This window comes from Euphorbia lathyris, chromosome 10 (genome assembly GCF_963576675.1).
Source record: "Euphorbia lathyris chromosome 10, ddEupLath1.1, whole genome shotgun sequence".
NCBI lineage: Eukaryota > Viridiplantae > Streptophyta > Magnoliopsida > Malpighiales > Euphorbiaceae > Euphorbia > Euphorbia lathyris.
The window spans coordinates 2296435-2316604 of NC_088919.1; the positions used below are offsets into that span (position 1 = coordinate 2296435).

The 20170-nt window shown below is 35.8% G+C and overlaps 1 protein-coding gene across 1 annotated transcript; it reads right to left on the minus strand.

Moving 5' to 3' along the window:
• Positions 1-16329: 16329 nt before the first annotated feature.
• LOC136207987 (protein WUSCHEL) lies at positions 16330-18137 on the minus strand. The gene is made up of 3 exons (XM_065998845.1): positions 17763-18137; positions 17580-17677; positions 16330-16704 (listed from the first exon to the last, which is right to left on the minus strand). Exons 1-3 carry the CDS (start codon positions 18130-18132, stop codon positions 16330-16332), a joined length of 843 nt encoding a protein of 280 aa, XP_065854917.1. The 5' UTR covers positions 18133-18137.
• Positions 18138-20170: the final 2033 nt, after the last annotated feature.

Consider the following 20170-nt stretch of genomic DNA (forward strand, 5'->3'; position numbering starts at 1 on the left):
GTACACTATTGTCAATCAAGTAACCTGTTTTTGGGGCTGTTAAGCCTGTGAAGGAAATATTTTGATTTGTGGTTAGGGTTAATGATAAGTCCTTCAAACAAGGATAATTAGATGGGTAACGGTATGAAAGGATTTACTGCGCTCAAATGAGCCGTATAGCTAGGAGAAAAAGATGGTGCAATCAGCAGCAATTTGTTGGAGCATGGCCTCTACTGGTAGGCGTTCGAAGGTGGTGAGCACAGTGAAACTACCTATTTGAGATGCTATGGTATATCTGTATTGGGTATTTGTGTTGCACTATATGTCTATGTATTTTAATACAATGTAATGTAATCAAATTTGTAATGTAATGTAATGAAATAGTGTTTTTATTAGTACGTTTGGTTGACAAATTAAAAAAAAAAAATTATGTAATGTAATTCATTACAATAATTATGTTTGTTTAGTTAAATGTAATAGTAAAATTTTATTTACATAATTAAATTCTAACAAAAAAAACATGAAAAACGCGAAATTAGTATATAGTTTTCCGTGTTTTCATAGTATTTTTTTACATTTTTCTCGTTTTTTCATTTTCCATTTTCACTGTTTTCTCCTATTTACTCATTTTCTTATTTTTCCTATTTTTTCATTTTTTGCTTTTTTTTCGCTTTTTTTTCGTTTTTAGTTTTTCTAGTTTTTGCGTTTTTGAGAATGATGAAGTGAGATATGACAAATGAGAGGTTAGATGAAACTTTAAAGATAGAAATAAGGATTGCATGCTTTAGATGTAATGAGAATTTAAGCCATTATTTTTTTTATGTAATGAGAATTATAATAGTTGTCAAACAAAATTTAATCTATGGATTTCTGATTCCACATACAATAAAATTTTAATATACGACCAAGCATGGTAATGACTATTCAATGTAATGGACATTCCATTACAAAGTCTATTACATCTTACCAAATGGGTTCTTAATATTTAGCTGAAAAATAATTTAAATTTTTATTAAACTATATTTATCAAGAAAAAGAAAATTTTATATGTAATTTTGTTATTTCAATTATGCATGTTATGCTTTTGATTTCCCGGTATTGTGCTATCTCGTTCCTTTTGCAATTTGTATGTTTTTTTATATTATATATAATCCCCCAAATTTTTTATTCTAAAGTATGTTCGTGATTTTTTTTAATCTGAATATATTTATTTATTATAATTTTTTATTTTTAAATTTGAAAAACAATAATCAGAAATTGATTTTTTTTTTCTAAAAGATTATTTATTCAAATTGTGAAATCATATAAAGATTTATTTAGTTAATACAAAGAGTATTAAATGAATTACCCAAAAAAAAAAAAAAAAGAGTATTAAATGAATAAAAACAAAGATGACAAGTTTGATTGGCATGTGAAGGCTGAAGCCCATCCAATTTGGATGGATTTCTAAACTGTGGCTAGTTTGTGGTTGTAATTTGAAGAGCTAATGTGGCAAATTAAGCTATAAAGGGCTGTGTTTAACATTTTTTTGAAAATGGTACTTGTAATTTTTTTTCCGAATCGGTATGTGTGTTCGTCATTATCAAAATCGAGAAATGTTAACTAACACTGTTAAAATTAAGGGGCAATTTTGTCAGAATTTTCTCCTTTAGAAATTCTGGAATTTCTATAAAATTCAGGAAATTTTAGAAATCAATTGTGGACTTTCCAAATAATGGAAAGAATTTGATAAAGTGTTGACAAATTTAACAATTAAATGCAAAATTCAAAGACTTAAAAGTTCTAATTAACAAAATAATTAAATTAATAACTTGGAAAAACCAAGTTTGACAAATTCAGAACATAAGCGAACCCTAAGCTCCCTCCAGCGCATGATCGACAACTCACCCCCACCCTCGCCTCCGTCGGCGCCGTTCGGTGAGGCAAGTGACAATATGGATACCTCGGAACCCCATTCATACAGAGACTCAGTTACCGGCAGCAATCCGCCTCAGGCAGCCCGCACTCATTGGGGCCTTCAAGCAGTTGGTTTGGTGATAGTGAATTACGATAACCCCTTGAAACCCAAATTCACGGTGGCCCCTCAACTTGTTGACGACTGGGCAGCGAAGTGTAACGACGCATTGATAATGAAGATTTTAGGCAAAAGCGTGGGCTTCCTTGCGCTCCAAAAAAGGGCTATTGAGCTTTGGAAACCCAAAGCGGGTGTCGATATCATGGATGTCGGAAACATCTTCCATATTGTCCGTTTTGATGACTTATCGGACAAGGAACGTGTAATTTGTGATGGGACATAGACTATTCAAGGCCATTATCTGACTGTTAGGCAATGGATATCGGAGTTCGTAGCAGCGTCAGCCACAATTGCTTCCACCTTTGTTTGGGTCCGCTTCCCGGATCTCCCTATGCAGATGTATGACGAGGATTTTATCTTAACAGTAGCTAATTCCATTGGGAAGGCAGTGAAAATTGATAAGAATACATTGAAAGCAACTCGTGGGAGGTTCGCCAGAGTTTGTATAGAAATTGACCTATCCAAGCCGCTCATTGCTGAGTTCGAAGTGAATGGGGATTCTTATCGGATCGAGTACGGGGGACTACACATTGCTTGTACAAAGTGTGGACGGTATGGGCATTCTAAGACAGGCTGTGTCTATCCGAGGATAGCATCGATAAACAAACCAGTAGCCCAACTGGAGAATTCTATTAACGAAAGGGAGATAGCGCAATGAGACCTAAATACGGAACTAAGGGAGAAGGAAGGTAACATTCCAGAGGATCCGGTAAAGCAGGAAGTCGAGTATGGTCCCTGTATGATGGTCCCCCGACGGAAATACTTGCCTCGTAAGCCCAATGCTGAGCTTAGCAACCGAGCTACTTCTGATACGGTTAATGCTAGCCTCGACTCCAGAGGTATTAATATCGCAACACTACCTTTGATCCGGGGAAAGAAGCGAGAAAGGGGCACTTTTTTTAGACAACAGGGAGCGAGAATAGCAGCAGATCACGGGGCCAAACAGAAGAAGAATCCTGCGAGCAGGGGTTGTATGCATCCCATTACAGGAGGTGAACTGCCAGAATGGCTTTGGAAAGTTGAATGATAATTCTAAGGGTCCGGAGGAGGATCTAGAATTCGGTATGGCTCAGCTGAATCATGCAAAGAGATACAGGGCAGAGACCTTGAAGGAAAATTTAGGTCCTTTTACCCTTAATAGAAAGGATCACTTCGTGTTTCAATCGCGTCCAAGGGAAATTGGAGAGCTTAGCAAAGGGTCAATCATACCAACTGGCTCAGAAGCGGATACCAGTATAGTAGGGAGAGATCATCAGAGGGTGGGTGCCCTCAGATAAGGTGTGTCGGGTTACTTGACTTTTTGTTTATTTGTTTATGCATGTAATTTCCTAGAATTGTTGTGGTGCAGCAAGCAATGAGTTTCATCATGCCCTCCGGCACCAATTATCAATTCATCACCCTGATATGCTAGTTCTACTGGAACACCGTGTCCCTGGTACGCGGATATTGGATCTATGTCGCAAATTATCTTTCTCTGAGGTCACCCTGGTTGAAGCGGAGGGTTTCAACGGCGACATATGGGTCTTTTGGAACTCTTCGGTGGTCTCACTCTCTGTTATTGCTACTGACAAGCAGTTTATCCATGCTTAGGTGAATATGGTTGGTGGTAGTCATATTAATCAGCCCTGTATTGTTACTTTTGCTTATGTCCGTCCCCAGTTGCAGTACAAAATAAACCTTCATGGATCAAATGCGATCATTTAAAGCACAAGTGTCTCTCCCGTGGCTTATGATTGGAGATTTTAATTGCATAAAGTCTATTAATGAAAAGCAAGGTGGAAACATGGAAATCCTAAATCGGTGCATCCCCTTTGCTAGATGGATAGCGGATATGGAATTCATTGACTTGGGGTTCCAAGGGCCGGCTTACACTTGGTATCGTGGCATAACGATGAGGACCAGAGTCGCATGTCACCTTGATAGAGCTTTCTGTAATTCCAGCTGGAGAACAACATTTCTAGAGGCTTTTGTTCGCCACTTACCTCGCAACAAGTCTGATCACATCCCTGTTCTACTTAACCTGTTCGGCCATGCTGGTGTAGGGACGTGTGGGGATCGAACTTTTAGATTTCAAGCTGCCTGGCTCAGGCACCCGGACTTTGGGGCTTTTTTTATTGATGTTTAGCTGTCGGATAAAAATATCAGGGACAGTTTGGCCAGTCTGGAGCTGAATCTTCGTAATTGCAACACCTCAGTGTTTGGCAATCTAAACTATAGAAAAGATCGGGCTCTGCGTCGACTGGAGGGTGTGTAGAAGTCTCTAGCCCGTCGTGCCACGAATGGGCTGTTTGGACTTGAACTGAAGCTGCACCACGAGTTGGATGAGATTCTTCGACAGGAGGAGTTGATATGGTTCCAAAAGTCTCGCGTCATCTGGCTCCTTGAGGGGGATAGAAATACACATTTTTTCCACCTGACAACACTAATTAGAAGGAGAAGAAATAAAATTGGTGGCTTAAGAGATAGTGAAGGGGTTTGGTGCTGGGAAGCTGACCAGGTTAAGCAGCTGGTGTCCGCTTTCTTTACCAAATTATATTACGAGGAAGAGTCTTATCCGCGGCTGGAGGATCAGACCATTCTAAGCCTGACTAGGCCTTTTGGGAATAGTGAGGTGAAGAGAGCTCTTTTCGAGATGGTGCCGTATAAAGCCCCGGGCCGGATGGGTTTCATGCAGCAACCTTCCAAATTATGTTGCCAAAAGTGGAATCTCAACTGTGCAGGTATGTGATCTCAGCGCTGCACTCAGGGACTATTGATCCGGTAGTGAATTCCACCCTTATTACTGTCATTCCTAAGATGAACTCTCCTAAATATATCCATTATTTAGCTTTATAAGCCTCTGTAACGTGCTCTACAAACAAAATGCATCGTCAACTGCCTTAAGCCGTTTCTCGGAAGCCTGATTGGTCCTACTCAAAGCAGCTTCATCCTGGGCCGCTTGATTACGGATGATGTCATCCTTATACAGGAAGTAGTTCACTCTTTGAAGAATAAATGGGGGAGAGTTGGTGGAATGATACTGAAACTTGACTTAGAGAAAGCTTATGACAGAATAAGCTGGCAATTCTTATGAGATACGCTGAAACTTGCCGGATTTGATTCGCACGGGTAAATCATATTATGTCATGTGTTGCTGCTTCTTCAATGCAAATCTTATGGAATGGGGAGAAACTTTCGGGTTTTCAGCCAACTCGAGGACTCCGCCAAGGGAATCCTCTTTCACCCTACCTCTTTGTAATGTGCATGGAACGGCTTAGCCATCTGATCGATGATGCGGTTCTAAATGGTAATTGGAAGCCTCTGACCTTGTCGAGGTGCGGATATCCTTTAACACATGTTCTGTTTGCTGATGACATAGTCTTATTTGCGGAAGCAAGTGTGGAACAGACGCACAACATTCAATATATCCTCGACTATTTTTGCGAGTGCTCGGGGCAGCGGGTTAGCCTTACAAAGTGCAAGCTGGTTTCTTCACAGAATGTGCCTGAAGCAATTAGTAGAGGAATTTTCCATATACTTGGGATCTCTAGAACTAATGATTTGGGTATTTACTTATGAATCCCCTTGATGCATGAACGGATCAGCAAATCGACGTTTGGGTATGTGGTAGATAAAGTGGTGAATAGATTGACGGGCTGGAAGGCCAGATTCCTATCACTCGCAGGGCATCTGACTCTTATCAAGTAGGTGACTTCGGCTATCCCATCCTATGTGATGCAAAGTACTCTCCTACCAATCAGCATTTGCAAAAAATTAGACGCCCTGAACCGGGCGTTTCTCTGGGGTTCATCAGCTTCTGCAAGAAAAATCCACTTAGTCCAGTGGCGGACGGTGTGTCGCAGCAAGAAGTTGGGGGTCTGGGAATTAAATCCACTCGTGAAATGAATATTCCGCTGATCGCTAAGCTTGGATGGAGGTACTTAACAAATAACTCAGCGGTTTGGGTGAAAGTCGCCAGGAACAAATATACAAGGGGCAGACACGGGCTGTTGGAATTCCAATCACGCAGTACAGACTCTTTTATTTGGCGCCATATCATTGTAAGTATAAATCTTTTGCTTCGTTCTAGTTTGGGGCGGGTCGTGTTCACGGGCCATGACACGTCTTTCTGGCATGACGTCTAGTGTGGCGATACACCACTGATTGAACAAGCAACGGGGCAGGTGCCGTTGAACTAGATGAAACTTTCAGTAAGGGATTTTTAGGGAGAAGATGGCAGATGGGATTGGTCTCTTCTGAACACGGTACTTCCCGCGATGGTGTTGATGCAACTGGCTTCTTTTAGCCTTGATTTAATCGAAGGGGAGAGAGAAGGCTGGTGCTGGAGATTCACATAGTCTGGTATGTACACTGTTTGCTCGGGCTATCAACAAATGGTTGATTTCTCGCAGCAATCGAATACAACATGCTCTGATAAGGGAATTTAAAAACTGCCGGTCCCTGAACGAATACGAATGTTCCTTTGGTTAGCTAAGAGGGAGGCGATCCTCTATAACTCTGTCCGACTTTATCGACACTTGACATTAGAGGCGGACTGTGCGAATGTGGGGAAGAGGAAACGCTCACTCATGTTTTCCGGGATTGTCCGCGAGTCTGAGTTATCTCGAGATAGTTGATTCCCGTCCATCTGCTACAGCAGTTCAACGCCTTGTCCTGGCTGGACTGGCTTACTATTAATTTGGACTCCCCGACGATGATAGGAAGAATGCAGTGGCCTACTGTTTTTACACTAAGCCTGTGGTGGATTTGGAAGTGGAGGAACCTATGGGCCTTTAAAAATAGACTATTCACTCAATCACGCTCTGGCTTCATCTTGACACGAGCTTGGGAGGTTGTCACAGCGTATAATCAGAGACTTGAGAGAGATGGGAGGGAGAAAGAGGCAGTGTGGATTAAATGGAAGCCTCCTGACGACGGCTGGGTTAAAATGAATACTCAGGGCCAGTAAGGGAAATCCAGGGCTCGCATCGGGAGGTGGTCTGATCAGGGACAAGAATGGGATCTGGTTGATAGGGTTCAAAGTTAATCTAGGTATTTATACTGCCTTTCTTACGGAACTCTAGGGCCTGTTCTTTGGGCTTAAACTAGTCTGGGACAAGGGCTATAAGAGGGTGCATATTGAACTGGATTCGAGTTCGGTTTTGAGCTTTATGACTAATCAAGTTGGAAACCACCATCCTCTTGCTTGGCTCATTTTAAAGTGTCAGGAGTTAAGGGATAAAGATTGGGAAGTTCGGTTCACTCATGTCTACATAGAAGGGAACCAGGCGACTGACTGGATGGCGAATTTCGCAGATGATTTGAGTTTGGGGCACCACGAATGTGGTGAGCCCCCTGCAGGCCTCCAAGATATTCTCTATGACGGCTACTGTGGCAGATTGTCATCGAGGATAATTTAGTGTTTATTGTTACCTTTTGTTTTGCTTCCTTCCGTTTTTTGTTTCCGGGCCTAGGCCTTCCATGTCTACCAAAAAAACAAAATAATTAAATTAATATTCAAGTCTTTACTACCCGGATCAATCCTTATTGGCATGAATGAATGAATTGATTATTTTCCATTTATCCATCTTTCCCCAAGTTGATCTAGTAATATTCCCTTCCAAAACAAAAAGATATATTGTTATATGTAAGGATTAAAGTGGGATAAATAGAAAATATATTCTAATGCTATTTAGAGACAAAGCAAGAAGATTAAGTAGGCATTGACTCATGTAATGTAATGTAATAGTATGTTCAAAAAACATGCGTATGAAAAATGTGAAAGTGTGAATACAACATTTAGCAACAAAAAGGGAAGTAGAGAGAGATGGAGACATTGGGACCCAAAAAAAGGGTTGATGCTTCTTCACATTACTTATATAAGACATTACGTACTTAAACTAGAAGAAAGAGTTTGAATATCTAATTCAATAATGAGACTCAAGATACCCTTTGTCTTTCAAACCTTTAATTGACATTAGGGTCACCATTTGGCATCAAGTGTACTAAGTTTTTTTCAAACCAAATATAGCAATGCATCCTTCCTAAATCTTCTTGATTGTGACTTTTCTGATTATCAATCTATCCATAATCTTCTTCATACCCATTTTCTAAAACTTTAAACTAACTCATATATACTCAATAATCAAATGAAATGAAATTATTGCCCCATTTTTATAGACATTGACACAATTAGAACCCAATTGAAGAGGAACCGTATTGTACCTATAATTGATAAAATCATATCAAATTATTAAGTTTTTAACTTAACCATTAACATCAACAATTATATAATAAAACAATTCAATTCAACAAATAATTATATAGAATTGACATCTAAGGAATTTATAAGTAAATAAAATTGATGATATTATCTTTTACCAATTTAAAAATTTAATTAACTAATATAGTGTAGTAATTAAGTTTAATAATAATATAAGTTAAGGGTTAATTGCACGCTTAGTTCGTTCAAGTATAGAAAAGAAGACTAATGTTGTAATTAAATATCTTAACATCAAAATTATACAACTTTACATCTGATTTCTCATGTATTTTTCTAGAATTTGGAAATAAGAGTCACCGGAAAAAACTCGTAAGCCAGATTTTTGTACATGGATTAAATTTTTTATAAAAGACACATAGTTTGGCATTGTTAGGTTTTGTTGATGTAAAAAATTGAAAGAGGGATTATGGATGAGATTGACTGCACTGGGTTTGGTAACATGTAAGTTTTTTTAATCCATGTAGAAAATCTGGCTTACATGTCGTCCGTGTGTCTATTTGAGTGACTTTTATCACCGGAATCTGGGTAAAAGGACTATAGAAAAAATGGAATGTAAAGTTTGATGATTTTGATGTTAAGAAATTAAGTTTTATGGTATAGAGTTTTTCATTTCCGATACTTGGAGGACTATGAGTGTAATTAAACCTATAACCTAATTATAAAAGAATCACAATCTTCTAATATAAGCTTGAAAAACATATACTTATTTGCTTAGTGTAAAAAGATAGAAGAAAACTGTTAGAATTATAAAAAAAAATAGGTATAAGAGGAAGGCTAAACACCGAGAACAAAAAAACGACAAAATAGGAAGATTAAAGTCAGATCAGCCTACTAGAGAATGAACCACGAGAATCATCGAACAAAATATCCTAACTACTTGGAGGAGGCACACCACACTCATGATGATCCAAAGAGAGAGACCTTGTGAAACTCACCATCTAGTCAGCAACTTTATTATCTTCCCGATACGAATGAACAAACTTGATTTGCCTGTTGTTACTTTGAAAATTCTTGCGGTGATGGATAATCTAGACATAGGGTGATGTATTTATGTATCATTCATTATAAAACATAGAACAATTTGGGAATCAAGTTCGATAATGAGCTACTTCACTCATTTATTCCAAGCCAAATTGATGCTATGAAACAACCCGTACAGTTCCGTGAGATTCACTACCGAGATCCCAATGTTGACCGCTGATGTGCCTCGGAGCTAACGCTCAATAAGACTCACTAAGGGATAAGTGTACCCCGTCGTTATCAAATAATAATCTGGGCACCCAGGTATCGAAGGATTTACACCTGCAAGTATCGAGCTACTAAGTTTCTAATGTTATCTAGGCTGTGGGGGGTTTGAGATTGAGTTTGTTTAGATTAATCTACTCCTAATTAAGTTAATTTACTCCTAAGTGATCCTTAAATCATGTAATTAACCTGAGGAGAAGCGTGGAGATACGATAATATCGAATTCAGCCTGTTTTATCAATCAATTGTTACCATAATCTGAGTCACTTGTGCCTAAGGCGATTAACCCTACTTATCCTTCTATGGTTCCTAGTGTGTGATTCCCGTGTAAGACCGAAACTAGCTCTAAGGCTCAGAAATTTGAGCTTAATCTTCTATAGGGTTGTCAATCCTAGGCTCTGACTAGGTCAGATTCAGCTCGCAATATGTGCCAAGTAATTCTTTGGACTTATGAATGAATTAAACTAAATAGACAAAGCGTAAGACAAAGATTAAATTAAACAATCAATTAAAAAGAACAAAATTTGAATTAATATTAAAGATGGAAATATTGTCACGATGATACAATTAGCCTAAAATTCATAGAATGTATCAGAGGCAAACAGAATATAAAAGAGAAAGAAATCCCTTTTAGGGAACCTGTCGACCAATGCAGACGTCTTCCTAGGACTTAAAGGATGGAGCCTTGAATAATCCTCGGTGGATGAAGAGCTTGAAGGTTCTTCAATGGTGGATGGAAGGGAGGAGAGGATTCTTCAAGGATAGAGACTAGGGTTTTTTTACAAAATAAAAGGTTGTAAAAACTAAACTAAAAACTAAAAATTGATTAATGAAAAATTGATTGCAAAATAATTCTCTACTCTCTCTAATTTTCAAATTGTCTAACTGAACTGTCTAAAAACTAATTACAAACCGTGTAACTTTTTATTCCTAACAAATGGAACTATTTATAATGAAAAACTAAAAGCTTTTCTAACGAAAGACTAATTAATAAAACCTATTTCTAATGGAATACTAAATAATAAAAGCTATTCTAATGAAACACTAATTAATGAAAAACTATTCTAATTAAAAACTAACTCTCCAAACATTATCTAATAAAAACTAATTTATCTTTGGGGATAAAATAAATCCAATTATTTAAATACAAAAGCCCAAAGATAATCCCTAAAAATTTGCTAAAATATTCTCCAGGATTTTTATTTGAATTTGAACTCTTGAATAGGTTCAATGAATCAGATCAGAAAGACTGAGTCCAATGAATCTGGTCAGAAAAGCATCATGATTCCAATCATTAAAAATATCCACCTTTATCTCTAAAAATCTGCACATAATCTCATAAAATATTATTTAGATAATTCACCCAAAATTAATTAATTATCATACTAAAAATCCTTTTTAATTACCAAGTCAAATTTGATTTATTTTTGGTAGGTTAATTTCTTAATTTTGGGTACAGATAAAGCTCAAAATAACATATAGAGATTAATTTATCAAAAGTGACAAGGAATATTTAATAAAATGTTAAAACGTAATTTAAAAATCTAAAATTGATAAAACAATGATAAATTACTATTAAAGCAAAAAAAAGGATAATAAAAGATACAAAATAATCTCTAAAACCATACTAAAATATAGGGGATTTTGATCCCTATCAACCGCGAATACCCCAAGCCAATTTCCATTCGAGTCCCTTAGTAGGCCACCCATAGAAGCCCACCTAGGGTTACCTTTGCGTGCTCCATCGGTGTTTAGTTTCACCCATCCTGAATCTGGGGTTTTAATATGATCCACATTGTACTGCTAAGGAGGTGTTTATCATTAAATAAAGACAAAAATGCACACAAACATTCAGTAGCTCTAGCAGTGAAAAACTCGACTTTATAACGAGGTAGATCCTTATTATTGAAAATTCAGTCATTCCACCACTTCTATAACCACCATATACACATAGCAAACAATATAGGCCACTTCACCCCATTCAAAATATTGTGTGAGCTTAGATTAACAAATAACCATTAAGAGAAGGAACCTGTGTCAAAACAGCCTCTGATGTGCGAAGGGATCAAATTATCCTAGATTTCCAAGGAGGAATTGTAGTGTCTAAAAATGTGATAATCATCCTCCTCGAACTTGCACAAGTCATATAATGAATCAAAGGTCGGAAATCATCGGGCTCGCTTGCTATTCATTGAAAGTATCCTATGAGCAAGTGTCCAAAGAAAAATATGGACACACTCTGGTATGTTCAGCGACTAGATTCTCGACCATTCCAAGTTTAGAAGGTTCCTCGAAGCCACCCTTAAACACTCATAACCCGTACGGAGTGTGTAATTCCTGAAGCTGGTAAGCCTCCCATTCAATCGGTCATGATTATCATCACTAGGGAACACTAGAATAGTTGTCAGATTATAGTGGAATTAGGAGGTAGCAGATTTGAGAAAATGCCCTAATTCCAACAGTTACCATCCGTATGGAAGTCGGCAACATGGCGATTTCTCCATATTGTCTCGATAGGACATGTGCTAGTAATGAGGAGCGGAGCGTCTCCACATCGGATGTCTTTCTAGAAGTGAATTTTCATGCCATTCCCAACAATGCACCCGACACCTTTCTTTAAAACTATCGCCTCATGTACGATGCCTTTCCAAACACTAGAAGCAGTGTCCCTAATGTCTTTTTCTCCCAAGGTTGGACATCAATAGATAGTATGTCCATTTAAAATCCTCGACCTAAAAGGTTTTAGGAACCTTATTGGCAGTGAGCATGCATCGCACTATGTTTATGACAATGCGGTTTTCCTCTCGACCACGCCATTTTGGTGAGGTGTGTAGGCAGTTGTGAGTTGTCCTTTGATTCCTTGCTCTTTATAGAAAAATTTAAAGCTACATGAAGTGAATTTTCCTCCTATATATGTCCACAAGCACTTGATAGACTCTTCTACTTATTTTTCTACTTGCTTCTTGAAAGTTTTGAATTTGTGGAAGCATCTAACTTATCTACTAGCAAATATGCCCAAGATTTATGATTATAAACACCTATGAAACACAACACACACACCTCATTCCACTGTGTGATACTGGTTGAATAAGTCCATAGATATCTGTATGAATGAGCTCCAGTACATTGGTTGCACGCCATTTAATCTTCTTGGGTATCACATTTATATGTTGCTTTCCTGTAAAACAATCAACATAAGTGACACTTGAAGTTCCTAAGTGAGGCAACCCGTACACCATCTTTTTGGTTTGCAAAGTCTTCAAACCCTTTTTATTCAAGTGGCCATAATATTGATGCCATAGGTATGTGGAGTCACAACTTATGTGCGAACATTATTCTACGTCATATGTGCTGGATCTTTCATTAAACAAGATGAACATATGATTATCACTCATCTCTGCACGTGCAATGAGTCCTCTATATGGATGATATATATTACATGCTCCATTTTTTTATCGAAAGAGCGAGACCTTTTTCCTACAATTTTCCCACACTTGTTTCTGAGCTCAGTAACATTGTAAACTTCAGTTATCATAAAGTGAATCTCATTAATCACCAACCCCACACTTCTTTTTCCTCCAACTATCATTCTGGTGTTGTTGCCACATTTAACAAAATTCTTGAAGCCATCAACCATGTTCAAGAACATATCTTTATTACCAAACATGTGGTTTGAGCAACCAGTGTCTATAAACGAAGCATCTTTTCTTTTTGTTTCATTTTCATTAATTCTTCTTCCTCATCCAACTGTGCATAGTTGGCTTTCTTATTCTATTTAGGACATTCATACTGAAAATGTCCTAAATCATGACATTTGTAACATTCCACATTAGCCTTACTCAATATTGGGTAACCTCTTCCACGTCTTCTGCTACATCCACGTCCAAGTCCTCTTCCTCTTCCTATACTACTCATAACGTTTAATGCTTGGTCAACCTCACCATTGTATCTTTTGAATTTCTACTCATGAACCACTAAAGTGCTTTGAAGTTCATCAACTGAGATTGAACTAGTATCTTTTGATTCTTTAATGGACATAATCATGTAGGTGAACCGTTCTGTGAAGGTTTGAAGAACTGTCTCGACCATTTTTTTAGTCTAACATCTCATCTCCATTGCTCCTCATTTTGTTTGAAATGGACATTACTCTTATAAAGTAGTCGGTGATGGTCTTTGTCTCCTTCATGGCAAGAACGTCGAAATATCTTCTCAACGAATTTAGTATCGAGTTCTTCACACGATCATTTCCTCCAAACTTTTTCTTCAGTGAGTTCCAAACAATTTTTGATGTGCATCTATATCCAGAATTTGTTCAAACACAATTCTATCAATGGCTTTGAAGAGATAGTTTTTCACTTTGTGGTCCTTCATTACGACACTTTCCAATTATTCTCGATGTGCATCTGTTAGTGTTGTTTCTGGTTGTTGATCCTTTAGGCCGACCCATAGACATTTGGAACGAAGAAGATTCTCCATTAATTCACTCTAATGATAATAATAAAGACCATTGAAATGAGGTATTTTTATGGAAATCTTTTTGTCACTCATTTGTGTTTCACTCTCTCTTCTCTCTCTTTTTAAACAGTTGTTTACTCTAAAAATCAGGCCAAGTGGTGGCTCTAATACCAGTTTGTAGAGGTATCTGATGAACCTATCAAAGACTGGATAATCATTATTGAAACAAAGATGGTTGTTTAAATAGCCTTACAAAGATAAGATGAAAAGAGAAAAATCTCACATCAACCAATTTGGAGACTTCATAAAATTAAACAGAAGATTCCTAAAGAATATGACTTATTAAATTGATTTATTTACAAGAATCGAAGTCAATGTAAGAAATGTAAAAGAGACACTTACTAAGATTTCATAAATCGAAATGCAGTGTCTGTTGTAATTACTTATTTGTTGACATTTTGCCATATTTTATTCACTTGGTGCTCTCAATGGTGTTTGTTATAACATTCGATCTAATTCTTGCAACCATATCGACCCCACTCCTAGTCTATGTTGGCGATTTAGATAACCCCTGATCAACTACTACTTATTTGTTTACTCTAGCAAAGGCACCTGTTAGTTGGAGGTTTATAGTTGTTTTGTGTACAACAAATGTAGAGTAAATGGAAAACAAAGGTTGTTAAAGAGGAAATTTGGCTTCAGGTCTTCCTGAACAATTTGAGAGTTGATCAGAAGCATGTCAAAGTTGAGACAGTCAGAACGTTATTTATTTAGCAAAGAACCAATTCTATCATGTAAGGACGAAACACAGTAACTTCTATTATTTTGTAAGGGAAATTCTTGAAGAGGGTCAATCATAGCTTCAGAAGATTCCAACCACGGACAATCTCATTGATATGGCAACAAAGTTTGTAACATCAATTAATTCTCAACATTCTTTCGACTTAATAATAATGTTCTCAAACCTTGAAGTTGCATTTGTAGTCACTGTGAGTATGAGAAATGATAGGAAATAAATTTGGTTGAGGTTTTGAATATCGTCAAAGTGGAGATTGTCGAAATAGAACCCTCTTCCTTAATCCCACATTAGAAGCTAAGAATTGAAGAAGATGGGAAGAAGTATTATATTAGTTTCCAAATCCCACATTGGAAAGTTGTGCTTTTGTGTTGGGTTTTGTAAAGTTTAGCCTTTAGATTAAAGTATGTCACAACTTTCTTCCTCTAATTCCAATGCTTAGTTGTATTTTCTATTCCCTTCTCTATTGTAATATTTTGATCATTTTTCTATCGTAATATTTTTCTCATTAGCCAAATATATTTATTCGATAATGATTAGGAACGTAAGTAATATTGACCGAACCGCGTTAAATTTGATATTCTCTTTACTTTATGCTTTAACGTTCAAATTGACGGTTGTTTCCGCAACAATAAATAATCCTAAAAAATAATATTAATCATCTCTATCATTATCACTCATCATCATATATATTATTTTTTATTAGTTAAATCCATTGTATTAGAATCACCCCTACCTAGAACTTCTAGTTATTAAGTCTAAAAATAACATGTAGAAACAATATTACTATTATTTTCTGAATAATAACCTTTAGTTCTTGGAAGTTTTAGCAAAATCCATTTACTAAAAGTAGTTAAAAAGATTATTATAATTCTAAATGATTGTGATATTTTCTTCGAAATCCTCAAATTGTAAGCAAAAATGACGGAAGAAAATCAAGTTTCAAATTATGTAATCATTGGAATGAAGAAAAATATAATTGCAAAAACACAATTATCACCTCAAAGATCCTCCTAATTAAAACATATATTATATTAATTAATAAAAAAGAGGTTAAAGTACGTACGTTTCAGAGTTAGAAAATAAAATAGGCTTCCATAAAAAAAAAGCCCTAAAAATATAGGACAACACCATTACTGATTTGATCTCTCATATCATATCTCAGAATGGTCCCACCCTCCCTCACCCCCAAATCTCTGTCTACAAAATAAAATCAGATATGCCAAAGAAAACTGTCAATTTTTCCCATACATCTTCAATGTTTTCTTTGAATTTCAAAACCTTCTTCTTCCTCTCATTTATTTTCTTGAATGTGACACAAAACCAACTTATAATTCCCCTTTTCATCACCATGATTTCCTCAATCTTTTAGTTTCCGTTTCCGTGCAACATAGATTCTCATTAACGAAAGGGATGCATTGAAATATATACACTAGAAACAGAAATTTGAAGGTTAATTAAAAGAAAGATAATCAAGATTCTACAAGTGCATAATTAAGTAAATAATTAAGTAGCTAATTAAGATTGTGGACCGTAGGAGTTGAGACTGAGTTCAAGGGAATCATCAGAGGTGGCATACCAGCTATATGAATAGCAGCTGGTCGGGTTAGGGTTAGGGTTCGGGTTAGGGTTTATGTTATTGTTGCTGTTGCTGCAGAAGCCATTGATTTCTTCTCTTTGTGTAGGGAAAAGAGGAAGTGTTTCTATGTGTTGAGCTTTTTTGTGTTGATCGTCTTCTTCTTCTTGTTCATTTTCATCTTCATCTTCTTGTTCAGGTTTTAGGGTTTCGTTCATTGATTTTTGCATGTCGAAGAATGAGTAACATGAATTGTAAGGGTCATTTCCTACCCATCCGTAGTTGTTTGGGGTCTTTGATCCGCCTATTGAGCATTCCTGGTTCAAGAAAAGATATAGAAGTAGAGTTAAGGTATATTTTGGTGATTATATGATACTATGTTGCATGAATACTAACGCGGAAACAAAAACAAGCACAAGAAACGTTATTTCTAAAATGTAACTTCCATAAAATAGCTTTCAAATGAAAACTGACGCAAACACAAACACAGAAACGGAAAACCTTATTACTAAAACATGACATTCATAAAATAACCTTCAAAGGGAAACTCATGCCGATATGAAATAGACACTGACACGAACATGGAAATGAAAACAGACACAAAAAACGTTATTTCTAAAAACATTACTTTCATAAAATAGCCTTCAAACTAAAACTGACACGGACACGAACATGGAAACGAAAACAGACGTGGACATGAACATGGAAACGAAAAGAAACACGAAAACCTTATTTTTAAAAACATTACCTTCATAAAATAGCCTTCAAACTAAAATTGACATGGACATGAAATAGACACGGACACGAACAAAAGGCAAAAACGCTACTAAAGAGAGGAGAAGTGTTCGTGTAACATAGGCTAAAAGCTGTAAATCTCTTCCAATGTCTTGAAATCCTTCAAAACAAAGTATTTAGCAAAATATTGAATGTTGGTTTTTAGCCCGACTTATTATTTGAATACATTTAGCCATAACCTATCCAAAACGCTCACTTTTAAGCCCGCAACCTACTATTCAAGTAACATTTTCTACATAACCTATCAGAAAAAAATGGTAAAATCTCAAGATTTCACCAATTTTGAATAGGTGGGGAGAAAACGTTACTACTAAAAAAAATAGGTTACGGGGGTAAAGATCAATATTTTCCTTAAAACGAGTTAAAGAAGACACGGATAAAAGTAGTTAAAACTTACCCTAAAACTCTTCTCCATTGTTAAAGATCCATACCCATAACTCCCCATCTGACCAACAGTAATCCCAGTAGGTGAACTAGTAGAAGCAGGAAAAAACCCTGAAACAACATATATGAAATGTATGTAAGAATCTATAGATTAATAAAAAGAAAAGGGGGATTTGAATAAGAAAAAAGAAAGTACCAGAGTAGATGAAATTGTTAGGTTTAAAAGGAGGATTGTTGGGGTTGATGATTCCAGCAGAAGAAGAAGTAGTAGTAGTAGAAGAAGTGAATCTTTTCTTCTGTCTTTCACGAGCTTTATGGTTCTGAAACCAATAAAAAACATTCTTACCTTCAATTTTACCGTACTGTCTAAGAGTAGAAGAAATACTCTGAATCTGTTCTCCATTAGGAGACCTAACTCCTCGGTTGTAATAAAGATCTTTCAGTATTCTTATTTGATCAGGTGTTGGTGTCCATCTTGTACTGCTTTGCCTACTGCACACATAACTCCCTCCTCCTTTCGCTCCCTCGCTATTTTCCTCCTGATGATCTGCCACCACTCCTTCCATCAAGATCAAGAAAATCAAGAAAAGAGGGGTTTCTTGATTACTGAAGTTCTTGAGGATGAAGATGGGGTAATTTATAAAAGGGGGGAGGGACAGAAGGGAAGGGTAGCACTGGAATTACTTGGAACAAACGGCATGACGTAGGTACTATTTATTGTTGTTGTTGTTATTATTATTATTTTATGTTGTTACCACAGAGAGAGAGAGAGAGAGAGACTGGAGAAATTATAGCCTTTAGGTTGAAATATGTACTGTAGAAAACAAACATGGCTGGTTATATTTTATATATCTTCTGATTGAAAGAAGGAAAGACAGAAAGGAAGGAAAGAGAGATTATCTGAATGAATGAATGGCATAAAATTATAATATGTGATTTATAATTATAGCTATTCTAAGTGTGAAAGAATAAAGTTTATGTTAATAATTAACTTTTCAGAATAGTTTTTATTATTGTTTCAAATACAAATAAATGTTATTTTTATGATTAAGGGCTATGTTGCACGGAAACGGAACCAGATACGGAAACCGAAACATGGGGAAACGTGTAAATATTAAAAATATAAGGGCACATTTATAAATATTAAAAATATAATAATACATTAAAAAAACAAGATTGAATAACAGGAGAAAGAAAGTTCAAGCTCAGTCGAGATTCAAGAGATAAAGATTATAGAAGAAAGAAATATGGGTAAGTTCTTTAAATTGAATGATACAAAGAAGGAATTATCTCTCAAATAGGAAGTTTTAATTTTTCTAATCTTAGATTGAATAGAAAGTTTGAATTTCCAAAATTCTAATCGAAATAGGCAGGAAAACCGTTTAAAAATTAAGAGACGCGTTTCATATTTTGGATAATTACCGAAACGTGTCCGGAAATATTTCGTATCAGTTTTCGAGAGTTTCTGTTTCCCACATTTGCCGCAAACGGAGAAACGCATGTCATGAAGAGTTTCCGTGCTTTATAAATTAAGGGATAAGAGTCAGATTTAATATTAGCATGTTCGGATAAGCGCATATATAACATTAACGTATAAATTAGTACTTTCTTTGTTCAGTGTTATTTATCCTAGAGAGAGGGGGAAAAAATTATCAGAGAGAAAAAAGTTTTTTTCAAGAAAGATCAATGTCACCCCTTATCTAATTGGTTTGTTAATTATTTAACTGTTATGTTAACCTTCAAAATTAAAACAGTTTCGTACCTTTTTTGTTGGTTATTTTTGAAACTATATTAGTAAACTAAACATTTTAGACATTTTATGATAATTTATATAAGACATACTTAGTTGTTAGCATTTCACAAAAAAAAAAAAATTGTAAGTGCATTAATAACACACACGAAATATCTTAGGCATAATTAATGTTTGGAAGGTGTGGTGTAATAGTTAAGTAATAGTCAAATCAATCTGAACTTTTTGTAACATAAGGCTAAAGATAATCTTACTTATAAACGTTAGAGATAAATTTATATCATTTTATACGTTAAAACTAAATCTATATTTTTTGAAAAACGTTACAGTCAAATTTATCGCTTATCTCATATATGGTTTATAATTAAAAGTATTGAAAGGAAGGTTATTCTTTTAAGGGTCAAGTCCAAAAAAATGTCATACGCTTTCACGTTTTGTCAAATGGGTACCTATAGAGTTTTTTTCATTTGGGTTTTCGTTTTGCTAAAACGATGATATTTTAATTTGAAACTATAAAAATGACTGTTAACAACCTCAAAAATGAAAGTTCCAAGAAGTAAAGTTGTCTAGTACCGCATATGGAAATAAAAATTTTATTTTCCAAAATCATCATTCTCAGAGCTCTTTCTCTAAACATTCAATTTCTCTCTCCTCAGCAAACAACACCTAAATGACATCAAAATTTAAAAGTTGGAGAATTAATGTTGCTTAAAATATTATCAAGTCTTTAATATTTTAATTTTAAGATCGTTAACACTGATTTTAATTTTGAGATCCTTATTTTTAACAAAGTAAAGAAACATCAGTAATCTCATTATCACACTAAAAATTCATAAATACCTATTTAACAAAAA

Bases quoted from the DNA above. Each gene is read 5' to 3' on its own strand.
- LOC136207987 (XM_065998845.1), bottom strand. From the start codon at position 18,132: ATGGAAGGAGTGGTGGCAGATCATCAGGAGGAAAATAGCGAGGGAGCG. The intron at 17,678-17,762 runs GTACTTTCTTTT...ATGTTGTTTCAG, and splicing joins TAACAATTTCATCTACTCTG to GGTTTTTTCCTGCTTCTACT. The intron at 16,705-17,579 runs GTAAGTTTTAAC...TTCTTGAACCAG, and splicing joins CAATGGAGAAGAGTTTTAGG to GAATGCTCAATAGGCGGATC.